The sequence below is a fragment of the Apostichopus japonicus genome, chromosome 1, assembly GCF_037975245.1.
Source record: "Apostichopus japonicus isolate 1M-3 chromosome 1, ASM3797524v1, whole genome shotgun sequence".
NCBI lineage: Eukaryota > Metazoa > Echinodermata > Holothuroidea > Aspidochirotida > Stichopodidae > Apostichopus > Apostichopus japonicus.
In genome coordinates this window covers 16902387-16918442 of record NC_092561.1, presented here as the reverse complement: position 1 = coordinate 16918442, position 16056 = coordinate 16902387, and the positions used below count along the sequence as shown (strand labels likewise).

Sequence of the window (16056 nt, the reverse complement as noted above, 5' to 3'; positions counted from 1 at the left end):
TCGTGTCGCTACAAAATGCAAACAGTAATGAAACGTGATACCTTAATTGTTATCTTTAGCTGGACCTGAGATGTCCATCGCTGTATGGTTTGTACACTGTGCTGTGGGTATTAACGGCAGCTGTATGTACTGACTGTACACTAGTGTCTAATTACCGACGGCAGCAAGCTGTGTGTATTTTCGGGGATCAATGGTGGTGTTTAACACTTCTGTTACACCTCATTTGAAACTATATAGGTCAAAGTACCGGCATTTAGACGTCATTTTTGCGAGAGTCTTCACACCCGTTATGTTTTTTTTTATGCAGCCGCACATTGGTTGAAAAATATTCTTGTAATATTACATGTCCTTGCCTAGCGTGGGATATCATGGTGGCCGTCTCGTATTCCATTTATGGTTGATGCAAAAGTTTTCATTATAAAGATGAATACATTGTGTGTCAGTTAATACATTTTGAGGATATTTGTACCAAGAAACAGTTTGCGAAAAAAGCCTCCTAGATTGCCACTTTCCAGGCACTTGAGTAACATGTACAATTTCTTTATTTTGAGATCTCATGATTTGAGAAATGTCCACTTAAACAAAACATGTCAATAACGCACTTGTACCTATTGTTACGTATATAACCAGATATGAAAGCACTGTCATTAGGCCATTCTGATGGTACCTGTGGTTGCCTACTTATAAGGGTGGGTGGGTGGTTGGGGGTGGGCTGAACGGTTGGGCCCCGTAGGGTACGGGGTGTGGCAGTTCAGGTCAGTCTGTGTTTGGTTTGTGTCCTCCTCACACAAAAGCCTTCTGCATCATCATATCGACCAACCGTTAGAACTGATAACACTATTTTCGCCTACTTTTTCTGAGATGTAAGGGCAGGTCTGGGTTCATGAGCGTCTATACTTTGCCCTTATCGGCTCAAGTTTCATGCATGAATAGTTACAATACCAGGATCAGGATTGGTCGTCTTTCGATGCCACTTCTTTTGCTTGAAGTTTGCACTTGTTTCCATGCGCACATGTACAATGTCCTAGTCATGTTAAAGATAAAAAATTGTTGGCATAAGAATTAAGTATTTAATTCACTATGTTCAAGTGGTATTACATGCGCACTAAAGATACCACAAAAACTGAGACTTGACAAATGGAAGTACTTTTATTACATATTACTTACAATGTGAATGTACATCACATTTAGGCGATTAATATGAAACACGTCCCGGGTGGGCCTTGGCTCGATTGTTATAAATGTAAGGACAATTTGATGGTTCTTCGAACCAAAAGTGGGGGGGGGGGGACATTTAGTGTTATGTGAGGGGACAAGCCCCTCCCTCTCCCCTTGTATTGTTGTCCATGCCTAATTTATTGTTTAGATTTGCAAAATAACGAATTATTATTTTTCGCTTGTAACTGCTATTACACTTGGAGGTGGCACATTTTCAAATGACATATTTGCCTGCGGGTAGCAGATGCTGTTGGCTATGAAGTCAGATCTTTAGTGAAGTGTTTGAACTGGGTACATATACATGGACTATTTTTATTGCGATTACGCTTAGTCGTGATAGTTGGTTAGAAGATGAGTTGGACTGCTATATGACCCTGTTTGGCCTCCTCTACTCACTTTCAAAAATATAAACCTGTGTCAATGTCTCACATGAGAAACTTACTGTTGATATAAATTTTCAAGCTTCAGTGAATTATGTGAATAGCATTCTTTGTAGTAATTTTGAAAGTGTATTTTAAAAGATGAGAAGGATAATTTAACTTCATAAAAGGTGTTCATGCAAATAAACATAGGAGACTCCTTCCAACTTACCTTGAAACAGTACCGTATAGGGCCATGCTATGACTAATGTTCTCTAACACACCACCATTTGTTAGACATGTTTGTAACTTAGGCAGAAGATTCAGTTAATATCAGACAACACTGTTGTGGGACAGTTCATAATAGAGGGCGATGTTGAACTTTTGCTATATTCACGTTTATACACAAATGAACCAAGAATAGATTCACTTTTTGGACAAATTATGTTTTGCTGTATATGAACTATAATAATCAAATTAAGCGTTTTGGAGTTTTTGAATGCATAATCACTTGTAGGACGACCAACAAGTGCACGTTACACAGAAAACTGACCCACAAATGCAGGTGTGTATTGTCCCACTTGTCCAACATATGTATGGCTAGTAAGAACACGCATACATACACACACACACACGCCAACCTGAATACATAGGTTCCTTTGCTTTTAGCAAGGAACCAAAAATAGCAACAGATAGTAGTTCTTTACCCTACACCACATCTCAGAGGTTATAAATACAAACTAATGCAGTAGCCAGTCCTGGCATCACAGTGTTAAGGAACATGGCGTCCAGCAATCCATGTGCTTTGGTGAAGATCCTCTAGCATTCTATAAGACAGGCTGTGAAGACAGGACTTACCCTGTAAGATGTTTGAGGATATGTTCTTGCTTGCTGAACTAAATGAATATAATTTTGCAGCTGGGTTCCTGTTCAATTTTGTACACTTTGCTGGGCAACAAATGGATGGCTTCCGGGTATAAAATATTGTTGCTCTTACTAATCTCTACTGAAGATAGTTACTGTTCAAGAAGTACCATGATGTACAAGCTATTTTAGCTGCTGATAGTGACTAGTAGAATAGTAATAATGAGTCTAAACATCCCTGGCTGATGCAGCAAACACTGCATGCTTTCCTTGGCTGGTGAGGTCCTGAGAATTCAGTGAGTAGCTCTAAAAGCCTGTTGTTAGGCCCAAGGGTGTAATACTATACTTGTAGTATAACTATGCACTTGTTCACAGAAGGAGCTTGCATTCAGAAATGTTGCAAACATGTGCAGACTACAGCTCCCTAACTTGTAGAGCTAAAGAATGTTTATCAGTGACAGGAACAATGAAGATCTGCTCCTATACATCTGAATAACAAAAGAGGGAATTCCTAGCAGATGCAGGCTTCCTGGCTTATTCCATTGTTATTATAATGCCTTGATGAGAATAGTTCATTGGCTGAAATGGGCTCCATTGTCCAAGACAAGACAATAGAGGGAATTCCTAGCAGGTACAGACTTCCTAGCTTATTCCATTGTTATTATAATGCCTTGATGAGAATAGTTAATTGGCTGAAATGGGCTCAAAGTGTTGACAACCACAAGCTTGAACTTGCACCATGGCATTGTTATTACAAGTTACTTATTGACTTATTGCAAACCAAAGATCTGTGAGGCCCTACAGTGCATATTGTCAGTGAAGCTCCTGAAAGCATCCTATTCAAATCATAAAGTTATCTGAGGATGAGGATGGACTATTATTTGCATCCTGAGTGTCCACAAATTAAAATAAATCCACTATGTAGACTATTGTATAGTAAAAAAGACTTAATAACTGCTATGAAGAAGGCCCAGGTGAAAATTCCAGTTAATACCTGTTGAACTGGTTTTAACAGGTACCTGTTGCAACTGGTATTTGGTGACAGGTAATAACAGGTATTAAATGGTATTAACAGGTGTTAACTGGTATTGACAGGTATTAACTGGTATTAACAGGTTTCAACTGTTTTCAACAGGCATAACAGTTTTTAACTGGTATTAACAGGTATTAGCTGGTATTAACAGGTTTCAACTGTATTCAACAGGTTTCAACAGGCACAACAGCTTTAGCTGGTATTAACAGGTATTAACTGGTAATAACAGGTTTCAACTGTTTTCAACAGGCATAACAGTTTTTAACTGGTATTAACCGGTTTCAACTGTTCTCAACAAGTTTCAACAGGCACAACAGCTTTTAACTGGCATGAACAGGTATTAACTGGTAATAACAGGTTTCAACTGTCTTCAACAGGCGCAACAGCTATTAACTGGTAATAACATACTGTATGAACTGGTTTCAACTGTTTTCAACAGGGGTAACAGGTTTTAACTGGTTCTGTTTTCAACATGTCTTTACTGGTATTGAAAACATTTGAACAGGTAAGAACATGTATGGAAGGTTTTAAGCTGGTTATAACAGTAGGATTTTCCACAGGTTCAATTGTTTTCAACAAGTTATCTGGTGAAAACAGGTGGCGATGAATTTCAACAGGTTAAAATTACTCTTTACAGTTGCACATGATGTAGGTCTAACACTTAACAAGCAAGTTAAGGCGAGGGAGAACTTCCAGCAGATGGAGTAAAAATCACTGTTAACAAAAATCTGAAAATATCATTTTATTCCAACAAAGTTAAGACAAGTTAATGGATCAAACATGAATGGCAAAAGTATAGTACTGCACAATAATGCAAAGTTGAGGGCAATGAAAAAGAAAACATAAATTTGGAGTCTAACAAGAAAGCAAACTTCTGAAGTAAACGCTTTCATATTACACGTTAAAAACTTACATATATTATGAAATACCAACTAAATATGTTCATTAAAACAATGATTTCATGTATTGCTGTGGCAAGTAAGAAAGGAAACTCTATCTGTTAAAACAATATCAAGGTTAATTTTTTATCAATCATTATATCAAAATAAAAGTTACAGCTGAATAGATAAAAGTTATTCAAGAGTTAGCATTACCAAACTATGTAGTGTGCAATTCTGCATGCTAGGCAGACAATAATAATAGCTAGTCAGACAGTAACATTTTGAAAGGAATTTATTCTTAAATTGGCTACCAATCAGATCTTAAAAAACAATATTTACCTACAAAGCATGTATTTGTAATGCATATTTATACTGAACACATATGTGACAACAATATACTGTCTATTCTGGAGTTTGAATAAAAATCTGAATACTGTTTAAAGGCATTTGTACATACTGATTACTAGAAATGTTAGTTCTTTAAAAAAAAATAAGGCAAAAGTGGAAAGATGACTTTGCCAAGTAAAAGTCAACATCAGTCTATAATAGTCATGGTTAAACCACTTTCAAGAAAAAACTGTCCAGAAGGTCTCCATTGAAAACTTAAGTTGTAATTGACAGCAACATACTTTCCATTTCCTGAATTTAATTAAAAAACTAAATACCATATAATGGCAAACAATAACTGTTTAAAACATAATAATAAATATGGGTTTAATCCTACTTTGAAAAAAGAACTATCTAAAAAACTTCCTCTGAAAAGTTAACTTGTCAGTGACAGCAATATGCTGTCAGTTTGAATAAAACTAAAGACTGTTTAATGGTAAGCAATAACCACTGAAAAAAATAATATGATACTAATGTTTTAAGGCCTTCTTTGTTTTACGATTGACGTCAGCTTCTCGGATATGTATTTGCTGAACCTTGCAGCTTCCTCAGTAAACTGCAGCTTTCTTTCAAACGTTCCACGAATTTTGCTGCAAGAAACAAAGCGTAGGAACACTTAAGAATTGACTTATGATGATTAACAGTAACAGTGTGGTCCTAAAACTTAACAAACTCTCTTGCATTGCTAGATGAGCGCTTTCATGGAAAGTTAATGTCAAACTTTCCTATGGTTTAGAATGTCTCACGATATTTATCTCTAGGGGTATCCAACCTGAATGGACTAGCAATCACAGTCTAACCAAGAACATTCTTCTGGTTTAGAATTTGGGTTTGCTCAATCTTTTGGTTGGAAAAACTACACCACTATGGTAGTTTGATTGTAGGCTTCCTGTCAGTTGTTAACTCATGATACTGGAATGCATAATCCTACTGATAAATAGTTCTGTCAGTGTTAAAAAATTACTTACTCCTGAAAAACAGCTTATTCAGTAAATTCTATTGTACACTTGTGTACTAAGTCATGAGCTTGTAATATAAATGGTAACTTGTTTGAAAGCTTTTCATAATGACTAACCTTCCATAGCATTAAGCTTCACGGGAGACAACAGCGGTTTTGCATCTCTGTCACTGTTGAATCGTGTGCAAGCATTCCCAACGACTTTCGTTTTCAAAGTGTTGGTACCCCAAATCAACACCAGTAAAGTCTTCACGAACATAGAGTGTTTCTCTTAACTACAAATGGCCTCCCACTTGTCTTCAGGAAGCCCAAAATCTGCACCAATATTGACCTGTGAACAGAAAATATGATATACCTGTAAGCATATATACAGATATAGCACATGATAACTCGCATTATCATAAACATACATTAACATTAAAATTTTATATCAACATATTGGGAGGTAAACATTTAAATCAAGGTCCCTCAAGTTACAAGCCAGGAATAGCAGCTTTACCAAATAATTACTAGCTTTGCACTATAACACCAAGTTATTTTTCAAAGCTTAATAACCATGTTTATAATTATCCCAAATCAGTAAAAAATTGGCCAAACTTATGACGCTTGTACGTAAATGATGTACCAGACTGTTTTTTATATATTATATATATATAAACAGGTTATGAAAAGTATCTAAATAATATAATTACACATTTGGGTACAATAGTTAACTCACCCTTCCATCTTTTTTCTCTATGGCACTTGTTCCTTTGCTTTTTGGACTCTTGGATAAACTCTTAATATCATCTTACACCATTATGTCTTTAAGCCATATACGTTCTCCTCTTCTGTTGTTGCCTCCACACTGGTGTCGTACATCACAGGAAACCTCACCTGGATATTTGGTTTTTCAATTCTTCCTAGAAAAAGGAAATAGCAAAGCAGCAGTAGTCATGAATCATTTGAAAAAATGAAATAAAGTTGTCACCACAAAGTGATGTGAGATTTGCTTCCACAATAGTCTGAAAAAAAGATTCCCAAAGTCTGAAGCAGACTGTATAAAGCTGAACATTTGAACCAGAGTGTCATCATTGCAACCAGAATCAAATGCCCAGACTACAGAGATAATAAAACATGGGCTAAATCTTTGTTTGTTTTTAAGATCTAAAAAAACAAGATTTTAGAAACACAAATGCACTGAGCCAACTTATCTATAGGCCTAATTGTTTTAAGTTGTTATTTTGCTTGCTCACTTAACAAGTCTTATTTAGACCTAGGCTAGAGAAGAAACAGTTCTTTGTCACACTAGTCAAGTTTGTCTTTCACTCGTTTTTTTAGTCTTACTAGTAGTAGTACTAAAGTATATAATACCGGTGACTAGCCAACATAATTTGTTCAGCCTACTGTAACAGTAAGTTTGAAGGTCTAGCCTTGTTTTATCAAAGTGGCTATTGTTACGACTAGTCGTAAGAATAATTCCCGACTACGCATGCGCAGTTGCTATTTTCATGACCAGGAGTACTATTTTTACGACGAGGAGAAACAATTTCCGGTTAGGGTTAGGGTAAGGGTTAGGATTGAGGTTTAGGGTTATGATTAGGGTTAGGGTTACCCCTACTACATGCGCAGTTGCTTTATTTACTTTACTGCGCTTGAATTTGCCTTTGTCGTAAGAATAGTTTATAAATAATTGTTACGACTCGTCGTAAGAATAGCCACGGCCTTGTTTTATTCAATATCACATAGCCTACCCATTTAGATTCACATGGGAAATTCAAGAAATATTTACCAAATGAGTGTAGACCTAAGCTTCAAGTAAACTACAGTATTGAAACTCAGTCCCAGCATTTGTTTGGAAATAAATTAGAAGATTATGTGCGACTGTTCAATCTAGCCCAATACTCACATAACACATTGTTAATTGGTGTTTAGAATGCACAGTTTAGTGTTGAGAATGCACTGCAGTACTCAATAGAAAACCTAGGCTACTCACTGTCATTGCACTTGTGTATTGCGAAACGCTAGCCTAACAACGGTCACAAGTGCCAGTGGCCTAACAATTAACGTTAGTTTTACCTCCAAGTTTAAGGAACAACAGGTAGGCCGATGGTGGCGGTTAATACTTCCATTCTTCTATAGATCTTCTTGGGTGATTAACAGTTGAAAGCTGCTTAGAGTGATCGTATTAAACCATGCAAAGCAATGCTTACGCTGTGCAATGCAAGTTGCCGTTGCTCCTCGGTTTCGAAATCGAATATGGTGTTGAAGTCAAAGTTCAACCTCGTACAAAATGTGATTATTGAAAAAATTGTCTTTGGCCCCAATTTGAGAGTTTCATGTCACTAAAAATTACAAATATGATTAATTGAAATCAAAAATTTAAAACAACAGTAAATAAGAAAGAATTAAATCATAATACAATTTAAACATTAATTATTTTTATCTTGATCTTGACTTGGCAATATGTCTTACTTTCTTAGACTATGAATCACTGATCTAAATATAGATGCGAGCTCGTCTCAATCTTTTGATGTATGTGTATGCTACGTATTCATATATTATCTGGAAGAACTCTCTCATAAATTTAATATGTGAATTTTTCATTTTACCTTAATGTACCAAATAGGATAAACAATTCAGTGATCAGACATATGTTATACCACATCTTTGCAGTGGCAAAGCCAGCGAGGGCGGGGAGGGGGGGCAGGGGAAAGAGTACCTCCACAAAAAAATTTGGGAACGTGATGTCCGACGGTGAAAAAAACGAAGGGAGCAAAAAAAGAGGAAATAATTGCATTATTTTGCATATAAGCCCTTTATGAGAAACAAAAATTTTCAAGCCCCCCTCCCCTCATAAACCTTCCCTGACAACGGTGATCCACCATTATGTGCCTTAAAGTGGAAACAGAAATTTGAACCAACTGGTACCTGTTGAATGCAACTGGTGTAACAGGTACCTGTTAAACCAGTTGTTTTCAACAGGTACCTGTTAAACCAGTTGTTTTCAACAGGTACCTGTTAAACCAGTTGTTTTCAACAGGTACCTGTTAAACCAGTTGTTTTCAACAGGTACCTGTTGAACCAGTTGTTTTCAACAGGTACCTGTTTAACCAGTTGTTTTCAACAGGTATTTTACCTGTTGAAAGCAACTGGTTTAACAGGTACCTGTTAAAACCAATTGGTACCTGTTACAGCTTACAGGTAATTTACCTGTTGCAACAGGCAATTAACTGGTATAAACTGGTTTTGGTCACAATACCTGTTAAAACCAGTTGTCGTTAACAGGTACCTGTTAGTCCCTGTTGGTTCCGGTTAAAACCAATTGAAATTGTAACAGGTATTAACAGGAATTTTCTCCTGGGGGTTCTTGCTCTTATAGTTACAGTATCTTAATCAGATGTGAATAAAGTAACTAGTAGCATATATAGCTATAGGTCACTGCATGGTTACAGAGCTGGCCTGTCTATGTGAAGTTTGTACAATAATTATCTATAGATCAATTTGAATTTGTGCATACACATAAACCTTGAATTTGATATCAGATATGTATGATGTATTCTATGGTTTGCAGTTGTGGAGAGGGGTGGAGGTTAGTACAGCATAGGGAAAAAATAAGGTGAGTAGGTTAATGTGAACATAGTCTACGTCACATATATTTAGGTACTTGGCTTCAAGAGGTAAGTAAAGAGCTGAAATGAAGCCACCCCTTTCCTTGTACTTTTATTTACTTGTCAGTATGTTCCCAAAGGATTATGCTTGTGTGTGGAACAGTCAAGCCTACAGGGTCTTAACTATAAGTTGGTATGATATGTGCCCCACCCCCCTCCCGTACCCTCCACCCTTCCCTAACGCCCTGTTTACAAGAGAGGCTCAACAATCCAGTCCGTATCAGACTTGGAACCCAGTGAAACTGGACTTGGCTCGAACTAGAGGCCTTGTGTGGTTGGACTCGGGTTAGGTGGACTCCACTCCAACCATGAGTCAAAACTGTTACATACATCTTTGCATCTTGCAGTGTGCACACCTTGTATAGCATTTGTTATGTGATACAAGACATTGGTTCCAAGTGATGATCAATACCCCAAATCTTACTGGTTTGGGTATTTACAAACATGCTTACAAGCCTCATTGCCTAACAACTGATACCATTCTTGCACAGTGCCCGCAATGACCCTCACTTAGGCAACTGCCCTCCTCCTTCCTTCTTTCTCTACCATTCAAAAGTCAATACAAGCAATCTGCTGATGTTATAATGCAGACATGTACCTAATCTTAATTGTAGATTTTGTAGTCAATCTGTTTTATCGCTTTACTCTTCACCAATGCTTTTATTCATTTTTCAATCTCATATTCCTGTCTGTATATGGTATATGTATTTACTGTTTTAGTCATTGTATATTCTAGATTGTTTGTAAAGCGCACAGGTGCATCACGCGTAGAGCACTATATACAACTTTATTTACATTACATTAATCTGTTATATTATAGATCAATACAGCTCTTCACAAGTACTGTGATTCTAATATATAGACTGTACCTGCTTGTTTCATGACCTCACATAACATCCATGCAGAGACTGAGGTCATTTCACTTGGTTTACAGATGCACGTGTTACCGACTGCAATGCACGGACCAATCTTGAGGGTGAGTAAGTAGAGAGGCAGATTCCAGGGACTGATCAGCCCGGCTACACCGATGGGATTCTTAGTCGTATAGTTGAAAACACCAAATTTACTCTGTACTGTTGAACTAGAAGGAAGGAAATATCAAACAATTTTATTCATCATCATCACCACCCACACGACCACTGACAGCCTCACCACCACTGCCCTCATCACCACAACCTTCACCACTACTCCCTCACCACACTACACCCTCACTACCCTCACCACCACAATCACCCTCACAACGACCCTCACTGCCCTCATCACACCCTCACTACCCTCACCACCACCCTCATCCTCACCACCACCCTCATCCCCACTAGCCTCACCACCACCCCCACCACCACCCACATCACCACTAACCTCACTACCACAATCACCCCCACCACCACCCTCACTGCCCTCATCACCACCACCCTCACTACCCTCACCACCACCCTCACCACCACCCTCATCCCCACTACCCTCACCACCACCACCACCCCCACCACCACGACCCTCATCACCACTACCCTCACCCTCACCACCATCACCTTGATCACCATCATCATCATCATCATCATTTAGGTCAATGAATGACTAGCAGAACTATGCAGAAGAAGAATAATCTAAATGTAAATAAGCTGTATTAGAGAACTTGCATACAATAGAAGTGTATACTTAAAGATGTTTTATATAAAGTATTCCAATAGGAGATGAACCATTAAATGGCAGAGTATTGGTCTTGAAAATGCCAACAAAAGTTACAAAATACTTTTAAGAAAATAATTAAATTGCTACACAATATCACACACATCCATAGCAGCCCCTTCAATATTTAGTTACTTACTCATTCAGTGTGTGCTGAATTGCTGTTGCAAAAAACCTCAAGTTCTGGACAGCTCTGGGGATGTCTACCTTCTTGGCCAGTCCAACCGGTTTTCCTTGGTCTCGGGATTCTATCTCAGCAAACTCGTCGAGTCGGGACTCGAGAATGTCCGCAATCTTGTGCAAATGCTGACCTCGGACCTCTGGACTCAAAGATGACCAACTAAATGAGATGAAAAGGGGATAAAATGAAATGACAGACACCCACCAAACAATACACACTGAGTGTCAAGACATACAATAGTACCTCCATGTGAGTACAATGTAGTTGAGATGAATGACTTGCAAGTCACTGTCTTGCAATAACTGTCTTAACGATTACATCTCTATGTTCCGACGTCTCTATGTTCTGACAATACCAAATAATTTTTGGACAATTATTTTTGACCAACAATTTTTCAGACCAAATTTTTTTGGACCAACACTTGTGAAGCCCAAATGTTTTTGGACCAACATGTTTTCAGAGCAAATTTTTTCGAACCAACATTTTTTGGACCAACATGTTTCAGAGCAAATTTTTTGGAACAACATGATTACAGGCCAAAAATGTTTTCCTGCAAAAAAGAAAGAAAATTAACCCAAAATTTGGTGTGTCAAAAAAATTGAGTCCAGTCCCCCCAAAAAATTAGGTTCGAAAAGATGTCCATCCAAAAAAGAGTCTCATCCAAAAAAGAGTCCCCAAAGAAGATTGTGTCCGAAAAAAATGGGCCTAAAAATATTAAGTCTCCCCAAAAAATTTTGGTCAGAAAAAATGTTGGTCCGAAATTGTTGATAAAAAAAAATTATGAGTCCAAAAATTATTTGGTATTGTCGGAACATCGAGACATCGGAACATTGGGATGTCACCGTCACAATGGTAAGCGAACCAGAAATAAGGACATGTGAACAAGTAGTTGAATCAGACGGTATATAGATCTTCATCTGGCTAGATATCCTCAGAGTACAGTGAGTGTGGAAAGTAGTGTGAGGGGGGGGGGGGAGTAAGCTTGATTGAGCCATGCTAAAGAGGAAGCACTGCTCCTGCAGGTAAAATCACACTCAATACAATTGGTGAAAGTTACATAGTAATAAGAATAATCATAATAAATAACATTTATATAGTGCCTAATTACAAATGTTTCTAAGGGCTTAACAAAGGAAAATAGGAACATAGCAAACAAACACTAACAAGATAAGATACAAGAAACGTTTCAAACTGTCTTTTGAGAATTTCAAGTGTGGAGGAAATCTTACACACGAATTGGGAATTCATTCCAAAGAGCAGGTACAGCAGCAACAGATCGCCATAGCGAGTCCTAGTTTAAGGACCAGGGGCAAACTGTAGGTGTATATAGGAAGAAGAGCAAAGCGTTACAGAGGTGGTCCATTAATATAACATGGGGCGAGTTCGTTTTTCACTTATAAGTTAGAAGGAGAATCTTGACAATGGATTACACATGATGGGACAGGAAGTTACTCTGTCCACATATAATACCTTTTCCATAAACTGAGGTTACTGCTACAATGTAATGACCACACTATGACATCATCGCTATGACATCATACTGTTCAAAGGTTACTTTCTTGGTAGAGATCTGCTACTAGGTGCACAGAAACGGCTAGGATTTCTATTGTAGAGAGTTACCACATGTGGAGGTCAAAGGGTAATAGATATTTTGATATTACAGTAGGTGCACAGAGAGGTGTAGGGTTTCTGTTGTAGAAAGTTACTGTAGAGGTCAAAGTGTAAGTGATCAACTGGGACTTAGAGGTTGGAAAACTGTATTATTATGTTGATGGATTGTAAACAGAAACTGTTAGTCATCTTTCTGGGAAGTGTGATGTAGGAGGACTTCCTGTCTATGTTGGTAGCTAAGAGATTGTAAAGGACTAAAGGTGAACCTAGGGTAAGGTGGAAGCAGAAGATAACAAGAGCCCAAGGGCACTGTGGTTCCTTGCTTGGGGTATATGACAATATACATTAATATTATCAAGCAAGATTGGGCTGAAAAAGTCCAAGTAATTGTGGTCCTACATGTTCCCATAAAGTAACCAACACTTTTGTGATCACAAAATGTGATCGGATTTTTTTATCAAAAGGCACTTTTGAGATCTAAATATGGCGTCGAAAGTGTAAGAAATATAAGACACCTACAAGCGTGTCAACAGATATGATAACAATGGTGACCTCAGATGACATGACCTTTAAGTTTCAAAATGTTCCACCACTCCATTCACAACTTGTCCCAAAATATCAACCATGTCACACCTTGGCATTGAGATTTAATTGCATTAAATGTCAAAAAATTAACTTTGAACTTGTATGTAACGTAAAACACAAAGGTCACCCTGAGGTCAACATGTTGACATTTTTGATCGGTGAGACGTGAATATAGCATCAAAATATAAAAATTGCAAACGTTTTTTCTTTGCCCATTTTCTCCCCCCATAATACTACTTTTTTAACATTAGCTGACCTTTGGTGACCTTGGATCACCTGACTGTTAAGTTTGAAGATATTCCCCTATACCATTTGCAACTTGTCCAAAAAAATCAACCTTGTCACACCTTGGCACTGGGAGTTATTGCATTAAATGTGTGAAAATTAACTTTGACCTCAAATAACTTTGCACACGAAGGTCAAATGGGGGTCAACCCATTGACATTTATGATCAGAAGGTACCTTTAACATCTGAAAATAGCATCGAAACTGTAAAAATCCCCAAAACACGAAAAGGTCACCAGAGGTCAAATTGAGGTCAAGGGTCACCCAGATGCGGGTCGGCAATTGGATTACATTGAAGCAACTCCCAACCCTAACGGACAATTTGTTCTCAAGTTGTCCCAAAAATACTAGTTTTTTATCATTAATTGACCTTTGGTGACCTTGTATCACATAACCGTTAAATTTGAAAATATTCCCCTATACCATTTGCAACTACTCCAAAAATATCAACCTTGTCACACCTTGGAACTGGGAGTTATTGCATTAAATGTCTGAAAATTGACTTTGACCTCATATAACTTCGCACACGAAGGTCACACGGGGTCAACCTATTGACATTTATGATCAGAAGTTACCTTTAACATCTGAAAATAGCATCGAAACTGTAAAAATCAACAAAACACTAAAAAGGTCACCAGAGGTCAAATTGAGGTCAAGGGTCACCCAGATGCGGGTCGACAATTGGATTACATTGAAGCAACTCCCAACCCTAACGGACAATTTGTTCTCAAGTTATCGTAAAAATACTAGTTTTTTATCATTAATTGACCTTTGGTGACCTCGGATCACATCACCGTTAAGTTTGAAAATATTCCCCTATACCATTTGCAACTTGTCTCAAAATATCAACTGTGTAACACCTTGGCACTGGGAATTATTACACTAAATGTCTGAAAATTAACTTTGACCTCATATAACTTAACGTACAAAGGTCACCTTGGGTCAACTTATTGACATTTTTGATTGATGAGACCTAAATTAGAGCATCAAACTATAAAAATTCAAACATTTTTTTCTTTGCCCATTTTCTACCCCCAAAATACTAGTGTTTTGACATTAATTGACCTTTGGTGACCTCGGATCACATGACCGTTAAGTTTGAAAATATTCCCCTATACCATTTGCAACTTGTCCAAAAATATCAACCATGTCACACCTTGGAACTGGGAGTTGTTGCATTAAATGTCTGAAAATTAACTTTGACCTCGTATAACTTCGCACACGAAGGTCACACGGGTGTCAACCAATTGACATTTTTGATCGGAAGGTACCTTTGATATCCAAATCTAGCATCAAAACCAAACATTTTCTTTTTTGCTCGTTTCCTCCCAAAATAAGCACATTTTTTCTAATGTGACCTTTGACCTTTTGACCTTGGTTTCAGATGTAGTTTAATCTCCTGATTCCAAAAAACAAAACGAAAAGTCTGTACAACCGTCCTAACTCCGACCGAAAAACTTTGACCTCATATAACTTCGCACATAAAGGTCACACGGGGTCAACCTATTGACATTTATGATCAGAAGGTACCTTTGACATCTGAAAATAGCATCGAAACTGTAAAAATCCCAAAAACACGAAAAGGTCACCAGAGGTCAAATTGAGGTCAAGGGTCACCAAGATGCGGGTCGACAATTGGATGACATTGAGGCAACTCCCAACCCAAACGGACAATTCGTTCTCAAGTTATCGCAAAAATACTAGTTCTTTATCATTAATTGACCTTTGGTGACCTCGGATCACATGACCGTTAAGTTTGAAAATGTTCCCCTAACCAGTTCACAACTTGTCCCAAAATATCAACCTTGTCGCACATTGGCACTGGGAGTTATTGCAGTTTTAATATTTTCGGTTTTTGGACCATAACTGACCTTTGGTGACCTTTGTGAGCACCAAAAACAATAGGGCACACCTTCTCCATATGGCGGATCTATAGTCCAAGTTTGGCCTCAATCCAACATTCCCTTATTGAGATAGAGCGTACCCAAGCGTCACAGACGCACACACACACACACATACACACATACACACATACACACACACACACACACACACACACACACGCCAACCTGACTGCATAGGTTCCTTTTGCTAAAGCAAGGAACCAATAAATGGTATTAAAAAGCTCTCTGTACAACTGTACAAATTCACCAACAATGTACATGGCTTTATCTTGTACATAAAGCCTTTATTAGATGCAACTGTACAATACTTTTAGTGACAAGAATTGGGAAGAAATGTAAAGGGTTGAAAGTTAACAAGATAATCAAATTGTCTTCTGTCGCCAGGCATTGTTTTATTAAAGGTTCACTTGGCCATTCCCTTTTCAAACTCATCACTTGTTAGGGAATAACTTTA

At 37.8% G+C, this 16056-nt stretch overlaps 1 protein-coding gene and 2 long non-coding RNA genes across 3 annotated transcripts in view; 1 reads left to right on the top strand and 2 right to left on the bottom strand.

Moving 5' to 3' along the window:
• The window catches only part of LOC139969174 (2-aminomuconic semialdehyde dehydrogenase-like), a 53150-nt gene that overhangs the window by 32794 nt on the left and 4300 nt on the right, over positions 1-16056 (bottom strand). The window contains exons 2-3 of the mRNA XM_071974025.1: positions 11176-11376; positions 10220-10431 (exon numbers count right to left, since the gene is read on the bottom strand). Coding sequence (XP_071830126.1) covers positions 10220-10431; positions 11176-11376 — 413 coding nt within the window. The remainder of the gene's footprint in view (positions 1-10219; positions 10432-11175; positions 11377-16056) is intronic.
• Positions 3403-5017, top strand: LOC139969235 (uncharacterized). The gene is made up of 2 exons (XR_011793678.1): positions 3403-3605; positions 3684-5017. It is a non-coding gene; the product is annotated as an uncharacterized lncRNA (long non-coding RNA).
• On the bottom strand, positions 4204-7937 carry LOC139969223 (uncharacterized). The gene is made up of 4 exons (XR_011793675.1): positions 7759-7937; positions 6419-6602; positions 5818-6031; positions 4204-5332 (listed from the first exon to the last, which is right to left on the bottom strand). It is a non-coding gene; the product is annotated as an uncharacterized lncRNA (long non-coding RNA).